Consider the following 18,562-nt stretch of genomic DNA (forward strand, 5'->3'; position numbering starts at 1 on the left):
GACTTCATTACAGTTGTAATAGTTTGATGAATCACACAGAATGACAATCAATGGAGCGCACTAATTTTGGTACAAAACATGGCTGCCTGCTGGATTGATGGTGTCCTTTATTCTACAACAACCGCCCCTCAGCGTAAAACATCCAGACATCCTCATCCAGTCTGGCCTGGAGCTGGAGCGTAGAGAAGGATGGGTGCTGATTGAAGAAAAAAAAACCTCTGTGTGTGTGTGTGTGTTGCACCGTGGAGGGTCCACAGGGAAACAGCGAGAAGTCTCACTCCGCGTCTACTTCCTGTCATCACAGCATGTGAGGAGAAGAAAAGAAGCACTAAGTCTAATCAGGTTAATTTAGAATAATAATATGAAACGTTGTTTTTCTTCCAGTCATCACTTGATTTCCTAGAATTGTGTGTACAATTGTGGCTACTTACTTTCTTTATAGACCACATACTGTTTCATTGTGTTTCCTATTCACCATCCAGCATCAGTAAACATCTGTATGCATCCTCACCTTCATCTATTTTTAGAAAGACAGATTAGATATTACATCAGATGTGTTTGCATTTTTCTGTCAAGGTGACCACACCTTTCTTTAGAGCAGTTAGGTCGACTACAGAGAGAGAGAGAGAGAGAGAGAGAGAATGGGGGAGACAGACGGCCCTCTGATTCACTGCATGTGTGATTTAGGCTGATCAGACAAGCCTATTCAACCTGAACATTTCATTTATATGCAAAAATCAAGAGTCAGAGCAAATGTTGGAGGTATTGATCCCAGGCCAGCGTGTGGGCTACATGTGATTCCAGGAGCAGGATGGAGCGGTGGGACTGTGAACTTGAGCATTACTGGGAAACACATCAGGCATTTCTATTCATTCTGAGCTGGAATACTTGTTTAGCAGATGGTACGCCGATAATGAAGACAGCAGGTTGAAAGCCATTGATTCAGAAAACGCAATAAACTTTTCTCCCATTTAGATTTTCAAACACATGCCGCATGTTCTCGTGTTCACACGTAACGGCCCTCTGAGGCTCAGCTCTGTTTGTAATGTGTTCTCCCACAGACTCCGATACGCACAAACAGCTGGCTGATGAGAGTATTGATCTAAAGAGCCAGTTGACATGGCGCTAAATGCCTGTGCCAATAGCAAAGACACACACTCTCACTCTCTCACACACACACACACGATCTGCATCCACACAGGAACAAGATGTGCTCTACTTAGAGTTCACAGCCAGCCAGCATTAAAAGTTAGTTTTGGAAACTGGAGCACATTGTGTTCGCAGCCATCCAAAAGTTCAATATTCGATTTTGTCATGTGCAACAGCTGAAAACTCAAATAACAACACAGTGTCATGTAGAATAACTGTGATGAGGTGTGCAGTGTGTGAAGAAAAACGTGCAGTTTAAAGGAATAGTTCAATATTGTTGGAAATATATTTATTCACTTTGTCTCTCAGCTGGCTAACTTCCTCTAAAATCACAAATTGTTGTTTTTTCATTACTGTTTGTGTTCAGATTAAACTAATGAGATACAACATGTTAATTTGCTTTAAGCTCCAGACGCATCAAACCTGACATCAGAGAACTAGCGGTGGCGAAGGCCGCCTGTTGAGTTGCCTCACGTCGCCTTTGTTTTGGCCAAAACATTGCACTCGAACACACCGTAAAGATTACGGCCAACTGGCCAACTACCACGTAGTGAGATGAAATAACTTTCCACACCAGCAGGCGGTAGTCTGTATTCGTCATTCAAAACTGGAAACTGGAAGACCTAAAGGACAGTGGATACGCAAGCCGTTGTTTTGATACGTACATGAAATAAAACAACGTTTGCTGACCGTTTTCACAGCACTCTCACTCACCACTTAGCTTCATTCCAGACGGCCGTGTCGTTGTGAAAATATCTGTGTTGGAATGATCAGATGAGATGAAGATGAAAAATGAGAAGAACCGTCTGTGTTTTTCCTCTTGACTTTACTCGTTGGCTCGCTTTCCTCACGTCCGTTTCTCTTCTCGTGCACTGACTAGTTTAAGCCGAACAGCCAATCAGAGTGATTTCTCTCACCGACGAGATCCGCCGCCGATTCAACATGCTGAATTGGCTGAAACAACTCAGACACGGACAGTCTAGAGCCGACAGTGCGGGACACACCGAAAAAACTAGGCCGACGCGTGCTCACGGACTTTGAGGGGCCCCAAAAGGGCCCTTTGAGGTGCTGGTTGGCAGTCAGAACTTTAGACAGAGCTGGCCGTTTCCCCCTGCTTCCAGCCTTTTTGCTTTACTGCCAAGAGTTAAACAAGAGAATTAATACCACTCTCATGTCTGTATGATGCATTTGAAGTTACAGCCAATAGCCGGTTAAGTGGGCATAGTATAAAGACTGGAAACATGGGAAAACAGCTATCTGAACTCAGTCCAAAAGTAACAAGATCTGCCTACCAGCACCTCTAAAGCTCACTGATTAACACTTTGTTTAATCTGCACAAAAAAACAACAAGTTGTTAAGCTAACTGGCTCCTGCCTGTAGCTTTATATGTTGTGCGAGAGTAATATCAATCTTCTCATCAAGCTCTTGTGAAGAGAGTATTTCCCAAAATGTTAAGCTATTCCTTGAAAAAAAAGGATCAGTGGAAAAACAGAAATGTGCTGGTATTAATCATCCTGCTTGTCACGTCAAGGCTTGTTGTCAGACTGATTCGTTTCCAGCTGAGCAAAGCGGGTATTACCCCGAGGCCCCGGACTCCCCAGGAGGCCCCCAAAACCCCAATTTAACGGTGCAGTAATTGGAAGTAATTGTAACTGAGGCATAATCTATCCTTGAGACCTTCATTACTTCAGCTGATATTGTGTTTACATGGTGTATAGTCCTGAATTAATTTGTGTTTAATCAGATTGCAACAGAGCAAACCTGTGGTCTCACTCCGAGAGTGAGAGAAACCCAACAACAGCTCATTTTTCCTCTGGGGTTTCCCACCAGGTTAATTACTAAAAAAGACTATATTATATATGAATATAATATACGCAGAGTTGTATTTTAGAGTTATACTTCACTTTCCAGATTGTCTGTGCTGTATTTTCTCTCTTATTATTGTCATTTTTTCATAGTTTTTGTGATTTGTTGTATTTCTGGAACTTCCTGTGTATTTGGACTTAAGAACTACAAATGTGTGCATTTCCCATGAGCACTTGCACGGCAAAGCACATGTCATCAAATGCTCTGGGATTCCTTTTGCCAAACATTTGCACTATGGAGGTCCAGGAAGTGTGCAGAGACTTCTTTCCTCCACATCCGACTGTTTTAACCTTCTTTAACTGCTGCTTTTCATCGTGAGTGAGGTGATCTTCTCTAAAGTAATTTACTTCTAACGTTTTGATTATAAATTTAACCAACTTCACTTCACTCCATGTTTAAATGCTGTATTTCCTGAGATAAAGCAGGTTGTTAGAAAACCTGAATCGTTGTTTTGTTCCTGCAACAACCTTTGCAACTTGTTATCTATTACAGTGCTGATACTGGATAAGACTTTGCATTCAAAGTTGGTCAGAAATTGCATCAAATTTTCAATACTATTTCCAATACATTTTTTCCCTGATACAACCTTATATTGCACATCCATGGTGTTGTATTCAGCCAGTAAGGAAACCAGCTGGCTGGAGATGAATGTGCTCTGATGAGGAAGTGGAAGGCAGTTTCCATTTAGGACGGGCTAAATGGAGAGAGAACTGGTCCCAGTGATGGTTGGGGATGTAATGAACTGGGACAGTGATGCTTGAGTCTGACAAGGAGAGAGATAGATATGGAGGGATGAGTCAGGAGGAGGAGGAACAGGTCTGTTCTGTGGATTGGCATCCTCTTTTTCTCTTCTCTTCTCCTCTGTTGTTGTTCTTCTTTTTCTCACTCCGTCTCCGCTCATCTGTCCTCAGGCGTCAATATTTTGACAGCTTTCCGACCATTAGAAAAGAGCCTTGAGGCCTGTGTTTTTGGATGCCAGTAGTGTGTGTGTGTCTGTGTGTGTCTGCTTACAGGCTACAGCATGGAGGTCATATATTGTTGTACTGGTGTTTCTGTGAATGGTTATTCTGTAATGATCTACAGAAGTGAGATGGATGTTTTTATGCTTTCTTGTGCAGAAATGTATCTCTACAGTTTTGTTTCTGCACTTTGGTAGCAATTGATTTGAACGATTTATGCTTTGTGCATTTGTCTTTACTTTCTCTAGATATTAGGGCTGTCAAAGTTAACGCATTCACACAAATCTGTTTTTAACGCCACTAATTTCTTTATCGCATTAACACAATCGGTATTTCGGATTTTGTAGAGGGCTCAGTTTTAAAGCTAGAGTGAGGATACTGGCATCATATGAAACTAGTCAACCTAAGGAATCCATCGGTGTCATACTAGCTTGTCGTGAAGGAGGATAAATAACGCTTCAAACTTGCACTAAATTTTGGCAAGGAAAACTGGCATGGCCATTTTCAAAGGGGTCCCTTGACCTCTGACCTCAAGATATGTGAATGTAAATGGGTTCTATGGGTACCCACGAGTCTCCCCTTTACAGACATGCCCACTTTATGATAATCACATGCAGTTTGGGGCAAGTCATAGTCAAGTCAGCACACTGACACACTGACAGCTGTTGTTGTCTGTTGGGCTGCAGTTTGCCATGTTATGATTTGAGCATATTCTTTATGCTAAATGCAGTACCTGTGAGGGTTTCTGGACAATATTTGTCATGTTTTGTGTTGTTAATTGACTTCTAAAAATAAATATATATATATATATATTTGCATAAAGAAAGCATATTTGCCCACTCCTATGTTGATAAGAGTATTAAATACTTGACAAATCTCCCTTTAAGGTACATTTTGAACAAATAAAAAATGTACGATTAATCATGGACAATCATGCGATTAATCGTGATTTCATATTTTAATCGATTGACAGCCCTACTAGATACCCTATATCATTTGATTTTCTTTTTTTCACAGCTTAAAATCAAACAAATGACAACACAAACAGTGAAAATGAATGTGCAGGTTTAGGGTCTTCATTGATTTACATCTCCCTAAATGAAATAAAACAAATTTACACTATTACATTTTCACATAGAAAATTTAAACTAAATTCTGAAAAGAGATTCAAATCCTTTTAAAATATGCTCTGTAGGACTGGAAGATATGATATTAACCAAATGAAGAAACAAGTTCAATCAGCTAGGATCCATGTATCTGAGATTTCTCTTTTTCAACAAGTTGAGGTAAAAGCACATTGTTATTTCCTCTTTGTAAAACAAGTATATGCAAGTCATGATATCACTATCTAGAGTGGCAAATAAGCTTGTAATATTCCTCTAACATCTTATAAATTATTGAGATGAAGAAAGAAACCACAGGGACAAAAAAAAGAGCAAAAGTTCAACATGATGTCTTCTATTCTCCTCTAACTTCAATCTCATGTGACAGCGGAGCGGGAGGAATTGCAGAGAAGAGATAACAGAGCAAAGTCGGAGAATTTATGATGCCTTCATTTCATCCGTCTTGTCCCTGCTGGCAGAGGACAAGAAAAAAGACGGGAGAGATGGGAGACCAGTGGTGAGTTGTAATTCATCTCTCTCTCTCTTCTTTCTCTCTCTTTCCTTACAGCAGCTTCCAGCACCGAGGAGAGAGAGAGCACAACAGGACACAAAGGAGGAGGAAGAGAAAGACTGACGCAGATAAAGAAGAGAGGATAACTCAACGCAGGAGAAGAAGACTGAAAGGGAGACGTAGTGATGGCTGAGGCACCTCAGCAGCAGCAGCAGCAGAAGGAGGAAGAGGAGGAGGAGCAGGTGAGCACTTCAGAGTCGACGGAGAGTGATGAAGGCTCTGAGGAACTGAAGGAGAGTGTCCAGACGACCCCGACCCGACCTATGCTGTCCATGAGGTCCATGAGCAGTGTGGACCCAGACGACGACTCCCCAAACATGATCGTCTACAGAAAGGTAAGAGCAAAAACTCAATAAGGTTTGTTTTTTATTGATGGATTTTGAGATTTTGTGGTGCTGCTGAGAGTTCACAGTTTGAGCCTGGAATACTGTTGTCCTCAGCGACCTGTTGTTGTTCACGTTCACTTTATTTTTCAACACAGAGCCAAACACTGGGAGGTAAACTTTGGTAGCTATAATGAAATGTTTGAGTCCAAGGTTTTTACTTTTGAGAGGTAAACTTGTTGTTGTTGGTGTTTCAGGCTCAAGGGAGAGGCTTTGAATCCCCACTAGCACACTCAGGCAATGCAAAAGTCCTTTCAAAGGGCTGTTATGTAGAACAGTTTGTGTTTTCCAACCTTTTTTAAACCATGATGCACACTTGCATAGGGATTTTTGTTGCATACTTTTCAGCTAAAAAATGTCAATATGGATCCGTAAGAACTGATTTTAACACGGTAGCATACAATATATGAACTAATAATCAATATCAATATATGCCTATTCTCACTCTGAGTAAAAGAAGTCAGTTGTTTCATGTTGTTGTGCAGATTTGGAGATAAATATTAAGCTTAAAGGTGCTATTGATAACATTGATAACATTCAGCAACTAGATGTCACCTCCTTTCGATTGCCTTCACTTCACAACAAGTGGTTGCCAGTTCATTGTACAACCTGCATCTTTTCTGGTCGAGTGGAGGGAGACTCAGACAGACAGTCAAGTGATGAAGTTTCTGTGGTAATGAAGTCTGTACTGTACTGTATCTATAGGCCTACATTAGCTGTAGATTTAGGTTACTTTGTGTGGTGGTGTTTCCTTGATTCATGTAACGTAATCTGAAGATATGACTAACTAGTTTTTAGGTGACATGCAACTAACCATGCAGTTTTTTTGCATACAGCATAAATGTGTATTTCTGGGGTGAAGCTTATACTATGATAGTTTTCCTAAAATTAAGTTTAAAAAATCGCAATATATCACCTTGCTTACAGTATCGCAATATATTGAATCGTTACCTCTGTATCATGATACGTATCGTATCGTCAGATTTTTGCCAATACACAGCCCTAGTTACAACGTTTTTTGCAATCGGCGGTTCACGTTGCCGCAGTCTTGGAAAGGAGTGAGCGGAGGGGTACTGCAATCTGCAACCACACCACTAGATGCCACTAAATCCAACACACTGTACCTTTACAGACAAAAAAACATGCACATAATCCATTAGAGAGGAGGTGCTTTTAGCTGAAGATGTTTGCTGTGTTTAGCTCGGCGCTGCCAGGTTCCTACACAATGACGAAACTGAATTTTCCATTTGGAGCTGTCGGGTCAGATCTACTGGCTTTATGCAGTAGCTTAAAACAAGAAGCGAGCCACTCTGTTGTTGTTGTTGTTGTTGTTGCTCTGGAGCAAACTGAGCTGAAGTAAAGCTTGTAAGTTTCGAGACAGATGGTGAACGGAGTGAAAAATAGATTTTAAAACAAAGTTAACAACATGTCTCTCTTGGGCAAGAAAAGGCTAACTTATTATATTTTGGGAGAGAAGAGTTTAGGAAAGAGGTGTCAGAATCTGTTTGTGATGAGCAGTGGGATTTATGAGCAATGTGGGCTACATTTTGAGAGAATGAACAAAAGCGGTGATTCACAAGACTCTGGCCCTTCGGCACCACATCTCTGGCATCTTTTCCACATCACAATTAATTGAGCAATGATACATTTAAAGCACAGACATATCTATACCTTGTATTGTGTTCTCGTTTCGGTATAAGCATCCAGCCTGCTGAGAGACTGCTGTCTTGTGGCTGACCCGGCCTGACCTTTGACCTCATTGTGTAATGAGAATATACCGTTTCTCCTATGGGAATCAATATGTCATTGTGTATCATCCAGAACTGAATAAAAGGCAAGAAATGAATCTATTCCAAAGGCAATCTCCCTTTCCTCTAAAGTGGTCCGGACCTGCGAATGAATGCAGGGAGGTGAATATAGACATCATCCGCCCGCAGTGTTGTATCATGATAGATGAACTGTGAGAGAGAGTCGGGGGTTTGCATGATGCTCTGTGAGTCATGACTGCAAAAATACACATTGTGCAGGGAAGAAGAGATGAGACACAGATTGAAAGATGGTGACATAAAGCTAACAGTAACTTTTTTTCCTATATTAGTGATGTATCATGTCTGTAATAGAAGAACTACATGGAGAATCCGGCTGAAATACCATTTGGTTACCTCTCTTTCTCTGTTTCTGAAGTACCACTACACTCTGCAATCAGAGTTCTGCAATTCATACAGACGAAAAAACTTCTCAGTCATTTTATAGCGTGAAAGTGAATTTTTTATGAGCCCTCCCGTTTAGGATGTGACACGGTGACAGCTCCGAGCGCTGCTAGTCAGCACAATGGAGACAGAGCAGCCTCAGTCGGAGCCTCCTGGTGGGATTTACGCTTCAGCAATGCGAAGCAAAGCTTAAGTCACTATGTCACAGTGAGTTTCACCTTGAACCGGTATAGCTTTTGTTGGACTCTCTGCGAGTGTGTGCTGACAGTTGGGAGCCTAAAACTTTTGTCAAAGGTGTCTGGAGAAAGTTGAATCCAACTCACTGGACTGGAGTAACTGGGATAAATACGCTTGAGGCAAAAAGCAAATCTAGTGTTGCAAATGTACAGGATGTAACATCATTTTTCCAGACATGAGCTTTGTTTGTTTGTCTATGAGTGCTTTTTGTATGTCTATCTTAGTGAGTCATTTTGAGTTTTAAACCTTGAGGATATTTTTTGGAAAGTGGGGACATCCAGGCGACTCTTCACTTCTTTAAAGGGTTGTTTAAGAGTTGGTTCTTGGGTTAAGGTTACAATTAGGTTGGGGTAAGGCTTGGAGCTAGGCAACTTGGTGTATTGATTTCATCATTACGACTCCATGTGTCTGACGTACACATTCACCGACCATTGTTCAACCACAGTATATTATTTTATTGTTGTGTTTAAGGATTAGATTGAAACTAACCCACCTAAAGAATGTTTTAACCCAGCTTTCAATGAACAGCAATTATCGATCTGCATTGGCATTAGAGCTGCAACAATTAATCAATTAGTTGACAACTATTAAATTAATTTCCAACTATTTTGATAATCGATTAACCGGTTTGAGTATTTTTTTAAGAAGAAAAGTCTAAATTCTCTGATTCCAGCTTCTTAAATGTGAATATTTTCTGGTTTCTTTACTCCTCTGTGGCAGTAAACTGAATATCTTTGAGTTGTGGACAAAACAAGACATTTGAGGACGTCATCTTGGGCATTTTCTGACATTTTATAAACCAAACAACTAATCGCTTAATCGAGAAAATAATCGACAGATTAAATGACAATGAAAATAATCATTAGTTGCAGCCCTAATTGTCATTTCCACAATGAAAAAAAGAATAGATGGAAAAGGAAACAAATTTAATATATTGATAACTGATAAATGCTGCTGGTGATCTCACCGTATAGAATAGTAGTAGTATATCAGGAAAATGTGTATCTGTTGAAAAAGGCTGGAATTGCAAGACGCCAACGACCACTGTCGGGTTTGATAAATGAGTTCCTGATGCAGGGCGGAGTGAGGAGGGGGTTTAGGGAGCAAAAGGGAGGAGGAGGTGAAAAGGAAATTGGGTAGAGAGAGAACGAAAAACACACACACAGAGAGAGAGAAAGACAAGAAGGAATTGTGTAAAGTGGTGCAGGAGAGAGAAAGTGAAGAGAGTGGTGGAGAGATGTGGAGAAAGATGAAAGTCTGAATCAGTAGTGCGACTGAGCAGCAGATGGAAGTTACCGTACGGAGCCAGAGATCTCAGCGTATCTGCAAACACATGGATACTACACACAGTAAAAGGTTACTTCAGGTGAGTAACAGTAAAACAGCAGCTGTGATGTCAGTTAGTACAGTTACCTCAGGAGGAAAATAAGATGTTTTGGGGTCACGGTTTACTACAGTATGTTGAATGCATTGTATCTGTTCTGCTTCATGTAGGTTTTCGGCGTCAATAAAATCACTTTGTCAGACTCCCTGACAAAGTGATGAAACCATCCCAGAGAAAAAGAAGCTGTCAGCCATGTGGGGTTGTGGTTTCCCACAGCTGAACAAAACTCTGTTTTTGAAATGTAGAAAGAAAGAGAACGATGTGAAGAGTTTTCAACAGGCTTTTATTTATTTACCCAAAACCATCCATCCATTTTTTTCCAGCCTGCATTGTGTGAGAGGAACATTTCTCCAAGTCGCAAGTTATCTAAATCACTGTTTTCGCTAAAATCTGAATTGATTATTTTTTTATATATATTTTTTGCATTTTCTTTATATTTGCAAGCCCTTTTGTACAACCTTTCGCTGACATTTAATTCTCCTGAAAGACAATTTGTCCTCACCAAAAAAGGGAGAAAAAGCAGGAGAAATAGTAAACACTGTAAAACACAATAAACCTGGATGAGTGAGTGAATGTGGATGAACCTGCCAAACCTTTTGGTGTGTGCAAACGCCGCTTTATTTCATGTACGCATCATAACAACAGCTTGTATATCCGCCGTCCTCGGTCTTCCAGTTTCCGTTTTTGAATGACGAATACAGACTACCGCCGCCTGCTGGTGTGGGGAGTTATTTCCTATGATGCAGGCGCAGAACGTACGTGGTAGTTGGCTGTCGGCTGTCGTCTTTGTGGTGTGTGTTTGAGCGCAACTTTTTGGCCAAGACATAGATGAAGACGAAGGCCACCAGTTGCGTCGCCTTACGTCGCCGCTAGTTCTTTGATGTTGGGCCTTAACGCTACTATAGCGCCTACTATATTCTATTTTATCTGATCCGGTTGTCTTAGCAACATCGGCGCCAACAATAATACCACATGGAAACGCTAGGGGGTGAAAAGTTGTCTGTTATTATGTTACACATCTGGAACTGATGTATACTGACAGCTCTTAAGTACCACCTGCCAACCGTATTGAAATGTCTATTCAAGTTTATATGATATAAATTAAAGCTATTACATAACTTTAATATACATGACAGTATAAACTGAATCCCTTTGTGATCCAGTGGTTTTATAATAGAGACATATTTTAGTGGTTATTCGTACTCATACAAGACAAACACGCTGCTCCAGTGCAATCAAGCTGTAGCGACCCACTGGGAGCTGTCTGGAGAAGTACAGAAAATCAACACATGGGACATTTGACAGGCGTCACATGGGTTTTACTGTAGGCAAGTTTTTAAAATGTCACAGCCAAAAGTTCCATCAGATGTGTCGTTACTGTTTACTGTGAGCTAATGTCGTCCATATTTGAAATTAACGCACTAACTAACAACTACACACTTACAACAGAGCCTTTAAACACATGCCACGGTGATTCCATAATAAGATTTGGTGTAACTTATTCCCAAAATGCATTTCTCATGAAATTATTAAGAATTCAGCCTCTCTGCATTAAAACAATACTTGGTCGTAAGCTGAGCTACTGATTCACAACATTTGCTATTACACGAAAGGTTGCTTCCTTATGAAATATGTATGTCCTGGACGGCGTTCCCATTAGTCTTTCTGGATGAGTCATCAATCATCCACCAGCACGAGGGGGGAGGGAAATGCAAATCGTGCTCCCGATTCACCGTTTACAAAGCTTTGAGACGCAAAGTATCAAGCGCCACTTGATAATTTTGAGAGCTGTGAGAAGATTTTTTTTATAACTTATATTTAAAATCTGACTTTTAGCTGATTCAGGATCAGTTTTAGTGGTCGGAGGGTTAAATTAAGGAGGAACGTGAGAGCTGATACTGGGTCAGTGCTTGAAGAGTGATGCCTCTGGCCTACAGAGAGCCAATCATCTCCTAGAATGATGGTGTATGACTGTCTTTCTTCCTCCTCCTCCTCCTCCTCTTCTTCACCCTTCCTTTTAGTCTTTTTAATGGCTATACTGTATGTTCTATGTCAGTCTAGCGTAATTTATCATATTTTCTTATTCTGTTTTATCTTATTCTGTATCTCTTCTCTTGAATTATATATTTACTCTCTCATTCTATTATATTTTGTCTTATTCTATTCTATCGTACTATATTCTTTTTTCTATTCTACTCTGTCCAGGGCTCGAGCTTACGGACGTCCCGTCATCCCGGGGCCGGAGAAAATAGGATTAGGGAGGATGAAAATTAATTTTAGGACGAGAGTTGAAAGAAAAATACCCGTTGTATTCGAATGAATGGCGATGGAAACGTTTTGTGTAGCTCACAGTTCTTATTAAACCTCCTTGACAACATAAACACACACACAGCACATACCGCCGGCCTCTGACCTCATGACAGCCGCAGCGGCAACAGGGAATTCAACCCAAGTCAACGAGGTAAACTTGCTCGTATTAATGTTACCAGTTAGCGAACGTTAGACTGTTTGATGTTAACGTACAGTTATGCCGACGTTTGCATTTACAGTGATGATACGTGTCCACAGGGGCGTTTTTTATCGCGAGGGCGCGTGCTGCTTTCCAGCATTGGACGCTTGATGGGCTGTCACTAGAAACAAGGCTCTTCCCACCTGATTGGACGAACGCTTTCCCTCCGTTGGCTGCTGCTCCAAGCTTTCAAACTGGAAATAACATGGCGGTTCGTTTGGAAACTTAGAAAATAGTTCACTGAAAAAACAAACACAATGTTTATTTTAAAAGATTCTTGGGAGTTTTGAGAGGCGGCGAGTCGCGTCGGACGCCGTGATTTCTATAAAGTAGCCTGGACCTCAACATTATGCAAATGAGGAGCGGGCGTTGTGACGCTCCGTCTGCCGAATCGCGCCACCACTCTACCAGAATGCATTGCATGGCTGCTTACATAGAGAATGAATGGGGAGCGTTGAAAGGACGGATCCTGTGGACACGTTCCATTAGTGAGCTGACGGTAACGGTACGTTTAAGAAGTCAAAACTCTGCAACAGCTCAAATCATGCTACTAATGTTAACCACTTATTTACCTACTTACTCCTCTTCATCCTCTTTGGTTAATAAGGCTGTAACGAGATCTCTCCATCACTTTTTGTCCGTGGCAACATGCTACTCTGTCCCCATGACAGGTGCATCTTGTCCAGCAGCTCCTCCAACTTCAGGATGCTCCAGCTAGCAGGGCCGGTTTTAGCTTTTTGGGGGCCCATATGGAAATGATTAACTAATGATAATGTAGAAAAACAGAAGATTTTGAGTTCGGGACGGTCCACGTTAATTTCGGGACGGCTGAAGTTGTATCTCGGGAGGATGGTGAAAAAAAATTAGTTGAGAGCCCTGACTGTCTCTTTCTATTTTATTTTGTATTACTTATTCTATTTCTATTCTACTCTGTCTCATTCTGTTTTTGTTTTATTTAGTCTTATTCTATTCTATCTAGCTCTACTCTCTTCTATTCTATCTTGTTTATCTGAGATAAGATGTGTGTGTGTGTCATACATCTACACAGCCGAGATACATACAGTACATGTTTGTGTGCGCCACACTCTCACCAGCAGATTATATTCTTCATTGTCAGCATTCAACGCACACACACACACACACACACACACACACACACACACACACACACACACACACACACACACACACACACACACGGAAGGTGACGTTAAGGTGAGGAGATTTGATGCTGTTGACAAGAGTGGAGGGTGTTGACTCACCTTTTCACCAGCATGAGTTCAGACCTGTCAGCCAGCACCTGCTCAGAAACTCTGTGTGTGTGTTAAAGAAAAGGAAAAACTAGGATGCAGAGTATTTGTGTATGCTGCTGTTCGAGTGTGTGTTTGCGTGCGTGTATTCATGCGTATTGCACCTTTTTTTCATTATCCTTGCTCTCTCCAGTCTGACAATAGCAGCTGTTGAACTGCAGGCCTGTTTACTTAACAAGCTGTTTATACAGATACCTGTTCCCATATTCCTCTGAGCTGCTGGAACGTGCCTGGAAAGAGAGCTGGGAGGTTGGAAAGCCGCGGTGAGACGGTTGTTTGGTGATGCCCTCGCAGCGGGGGTTCACTGCTGCACGGTGCCTTAAAGGACCTTCTCGGCAGAGTGTTTTGCATTTGGTGCCACAGTGACCAATATTCGTACGCCAGTTTGCTGTGAAAAGCAGGAGTTATTCATCCACGTTCACCAGCAAGTCCCACTTGTCTTACAAAACAACCCATATGTATGATTAATTTGGACATACACTGTACGATTGTAGCCCGTTTGTAGCCCGAATTTTGAGCTGCACGACTCCTTTTAGAGGAAAAGGAAAGTGTAGTTGATTTAATTTAAACATTTGAACATTTGAACAAAAAGCATGTTCTTCTGGTCATTCTTTTGGTGAGAATAGTCTCAAATTGGACTCTCCAACCGTCAGTCTGCTCCTTTGTGCACATTGAATGGTTTCAGTTCTCCGCATGTTGTCACTGTCCCCATCTGGAACAAAGCCAGAGGCCAAAACATCTTTAATGATTTCAGTGATGTGTACCACCTGCCTCCTTCCTTCAGGGGATCAGTATCGGGCTAAAATGTCCAACACCACATCATACAGTATTGTTGGCAGATTGCCATGAAACTTTCTTAACTGGGTAACCTTTGATTTCAATGACCTTTTGACCTTTGCTCTAGTACCACCCACATTTTTTACCTCATAATCGGTAAAGCTTGAAGAGTAGCCAAGTGATTGTTCTGTTGTTTGTTCCATCCCACACTTTTATTTAGTGAGCTGCATTGAACAGCCTCAAAGAATGCAGGAGAGGATTGTTGCATGTCTGTAAAGAGGAGAATTGTGGGTACCCATAAAACCTATTTTCATTCACATATCTTGAGGTCAGAGGTCAAGGGACCCCTTTGAAAATGGACATGACAGTTTTTCCTCATCAAAATGTACTGCAAGTTTGGAGAGTTATTTGGAACAAGCTTTTATGACATGGTTGGTACCAATTGATTCCTTAGGTTTTCTAGTTTCATATGATACCAATATCTCCACTCTAGCTTTACAGCTGAGCCCTCTACAACCTAAAAATCTCAAACTGCGTTAATGCGTTAAAAAAACATTAGTGCCGTTAACACAAATTTGCATTAACGCGTTATTATCACGTTCATTTCGACAGCCCTGATTCTTATTACTCATTATCTTAGTCTCTCAATCCTGATATTGAAAACCCTCACCAAAAAGAAATAAGCAGTTAGAGTTAATGTAGAGCTTTCTCCTCACATCACAGAAAATATTGATCACATGTCAATCAGTTATCCATTACGTCCACAACTAATGGTCTACATTCACTCTGTTTACAACAAGTAATGGATTGGATCAATACAATCCATCAAAAAAATTCCATCAATTCTAGTTCTTCAGTTTCATTTGTTTTTCTTGAAATTATATTTTGTCTTGCAGCAGTGAAAAATCCTGCAAAATGTTGTGAGATAATCTAAACAAACTAGATACTATAAGACTAAATATAAAGTTATTAAAACTCTATTTATTTTACACAGATATCAGAGGCAGACCAAATCTCTTATAAGTGTCTTCTGCAGAGTTGAGAGTTTCTGTCTGTAAAACATACTCAAACTTCAATGCTGCAACAGGCCTTTAAGCTGTTAGCATAAAGATTCAAAGTGTAAAGTCTGAAAATGATTCTTTTCTTGCCAGTCTTTGAAGAGAACCAGGGCATAAGTACATTTCTTTTGGTGTTGGATACTCAATTCCCAGCGGCAGGGCAGCGTGTGTTTTCATGTTGCAAATGCCCCAACAAAATATACTTCAAAGTAGTCCTGAGAAAAAAAGGAAGCTTTATGTATTAATATGCAATTTCTCAGGTACATTTTGTTTTTCATGTCAGCTGCCCATCCTTTGAAGGTGTCTTTGAAGACCCTCAGAGGCAAAATGCTTTTCTCTTGCATACATGGCTGCAAATATTTACACACATGTACAGAGGAGAATGAGGGATCCCCTTTAGAGCAATCTTCTGATGCGTTCAAATAACATGCCATTTAAAGGCCTGTGAAGAACCGTCACATTATAATTGTATATATAGAGGACATCTGTGCAGCAATAAAAACGATTCAGTGTGATTAAATGTCGCTGTTTAGACTTGATTTAATAATTGTATGGTTTAGTGTTAACATGAAATGCCGACTGCACAAGGTGACAGCTTTCTTTTATGCCTTTGAGCTTCAGGTCTCCTTTACGAACCATAAAATTCCAGTCATGCCTAGTCACTGCGATCCGCCGCATATTTATTAGGCAATTTCACATGGGAAAGATATTCATTGGTGAGCAAGAACGTGAATCATAGCTCTCTGAACCCCCCCCCCCCCCCCCCCCACACACACACACACAGCTCAACTCTGATGGCATCAGTATCCAAGCAGATACTGCGGTTCAAGATTGTTAATTTGATCACGTAGGGACATCCTTATTCAGTTTTAGCAGGAAACAGCTGAACAGATTTTCATTCTTGCACCTCGCCCTATTGCCTGCTGGAGATTTTTCCATTCGCCTTAAAAATTTGTCAGGTGTGCAGCTGATTTTTAGGAGAAATGATGTGGAGCAGCATAAAGAAATCACCTACATTCTCTTGCAAAATAAGACTGAATGACACCAAGTAGTTACATCTGCTAAACTCTCATAATGTGACAACTTCAAAGCACAGTGTGTGTCTGCGTTAGTGTTTTCTGGGTTTATATGGGAACACTGTATGCATGTATAGACCTTCACCCAGTGGGCATCGTCCGGTTCTGAAAAGGGAAGTCGATGAGGAAGTGCCTTAAACCTGCATTCTTTCTAACAGCCAGCAGGGGGCGACTCCTCTGGTTGCAAAAAGAAGTCTGATTGTATAGAAGTCTATGAGAAAATGAGCCTACTTCTCACTTGATTTATTACCTCAGTAAACATTGTAAACATGAGTTTATGGTCTCAATCGCTAGTTTCAAGTCTTCTTCAATACAGCATGATGTTCATTTAGTAAATTATGGTCCCATTTAGAGTCAAATAGACCATAAAGCAGGGTATGCTTTAGGGCGGGGCTACCTTGTGATTGACAGGTCGCTACCACGGCGTTGTCCGGACCGGGATTTGTCCGTGTTTTCGTCTTACAACTTTAACCCTTTCACAGTGTGTTTTCAGTTCATGAAAGTTAATTATAACATTTTGGTCTCTATTGTCACTTCTGGTTGCATAAAACCAAGATGGTGATGGCCAAAATGTCGAACTCGAGGCTTCAAAACGGCAGACCACAAACCAATGGGTGACGTCACGGTGACTACGTCCACTTCTATCGTCTATGCCTACACACTTCACATCTAGAGGTCTGGTTCCTGAACTGAACCAATGCGAGGAGGATGATATTGTTTAAATTTTCCAACTGGTCTGGTTTATGTTCACAAAGGCAGAGCTCAAATGGTCTAGAAAAAAGTGGTTGTTTGGTCTGCGCCAGGGTTCAGGTCTGGCGGTCACACCAACCCAAACAAACCGCACCATGGGGCTAAACACTCCAGGGTTCGGTTCAACCCAACTAAACAAGACTGATGTGCCTTACAGTTGTTTTTTTGTGCTTTTGCATAAGTTAAGAGAGATGATTTCATGTGTGTGTGTTCATGTATGTATGTATATGTGTGTGAGTGTGTGTGTGTTCATGTATGTATGTATATGTGTGTGTGTTCATGTGTGTGTGTGTATGCTGTTTGTCACTTAGTGAATGACTTAGCACATCTAATCACAGCACCGCCGCCTGCAGATTTCTGAGGAGAGCTCATCACAACAGAGCAGGTAGAGAGCAGCAGGCTAATCAAATCAAGGCGATGGGGAGACGCTAATTGGGGAAGTTTAAATAGCAAATTTTAAGATGACAGTATGATCGCTCTTATCACACTTATTTTGCTGTTTTTCAGTGGATCTTTGCTCTAGGTGGGTGATGTGTTCCTGAAATATGATGGTACTTTTTCTGGCATTGGTGACCGCTTTAGCAACCTATGTTTTTTTTAAGTGAACTTGTGTTACAACAAGCAATCCCAAGCCAATATATATGTAAATGTGAAAAAGGGACATGGTTTTAACATTGAGTCGCAGCCTCATTACCACAATCCATGTATCAAAATTGACATATTACCATATTATGAAAATGTTAAGGCTATAAGGTGTTAGCAAACAGTTTCCTGTTTACACAATCACATGGATTTTGGAGCATTATCAACTTTAGGATTCATTTGGAAAAACCAGCACTCCCCTCTTTAACTCTCACATGTTTCCACATTTCCTTCTGGCAACGAGTCACATGACACAATGACAAACAGACCGGATCAAGCGAAAGGTAAGAAAAGCACTTTTGGTGGACGAACATTGACGGTGAGGAATTTCCTGGCTGCTGTCTGCAGCGTTCTCACTCATTAATGGACCAGATATTGTCATCCCTATTAGTCACTTAGACACCAAAACATGGAGATAGGTTCCAGGTTGAAAAATACAGAAGTTACCCTTTAATGGTGTGTATATTAATTTCAAATATCTGCTTGTCCTCTGATGTATTCACATGCTGGTGAGACCACAACGTCCGTTATGTTGACTGTTGTTAACTCAAACCTGGAAGCAGTGAGGAAGCCTGAAC

General features: G+C 40.9%; 1 protein-coding gene across 13 annotated transcripts in view; it reads left to right on the top strand.

Annotated features, from left to right (window-relative positions):
- Positions 1-18,562, top strand: part of LOC141755816 (regulator of G-protein signaling 6-like) — a 104,195-nt gene that overhangs the window by 2,399 nt on the left and 83,234 nt on the right. For 7 of the 13 annotated variants that reach the window (XR_012591344.1, XR_012591346.1, XR_012591347.1 and 4 more), the window contains exons 1-2: positions 3,200-3,338; positions 5,646-5,983. Coding sequence is in view for 7 of the 13 variants with exons in the window: in XM_074615047.1 (XP_074471148.1) it covers positions 5,774-5,983 (210 nt within the window). In the remaining 6 variants the exon portion in view is untranslated. Of the gene's footprint in view, positions 1-3,199; positions 3,354-5,645; positions 5,984-18,562 lie in introns of those variants that run through there. The other 6 variants (XM_074615051.1, XM_074615052.1, XM_074615049.1 and 3 more) reach the window with 6 other exon arrangements.

The sequence above is a fragment of the Sebastes fasciatus genome, chromosome 18 (assembly GCF_043250625.1).
Source record: "Sebastes fasciatus isolate fSebFas1 chromosome 18, fSebFas1.pri, whole genome shotgun sequence".
NCBI lineage: Eukaryota > Metazoa > Chordata > Actinopteri > Perciformes > Sebastidae > Sebastes > Sebastes fasciatus.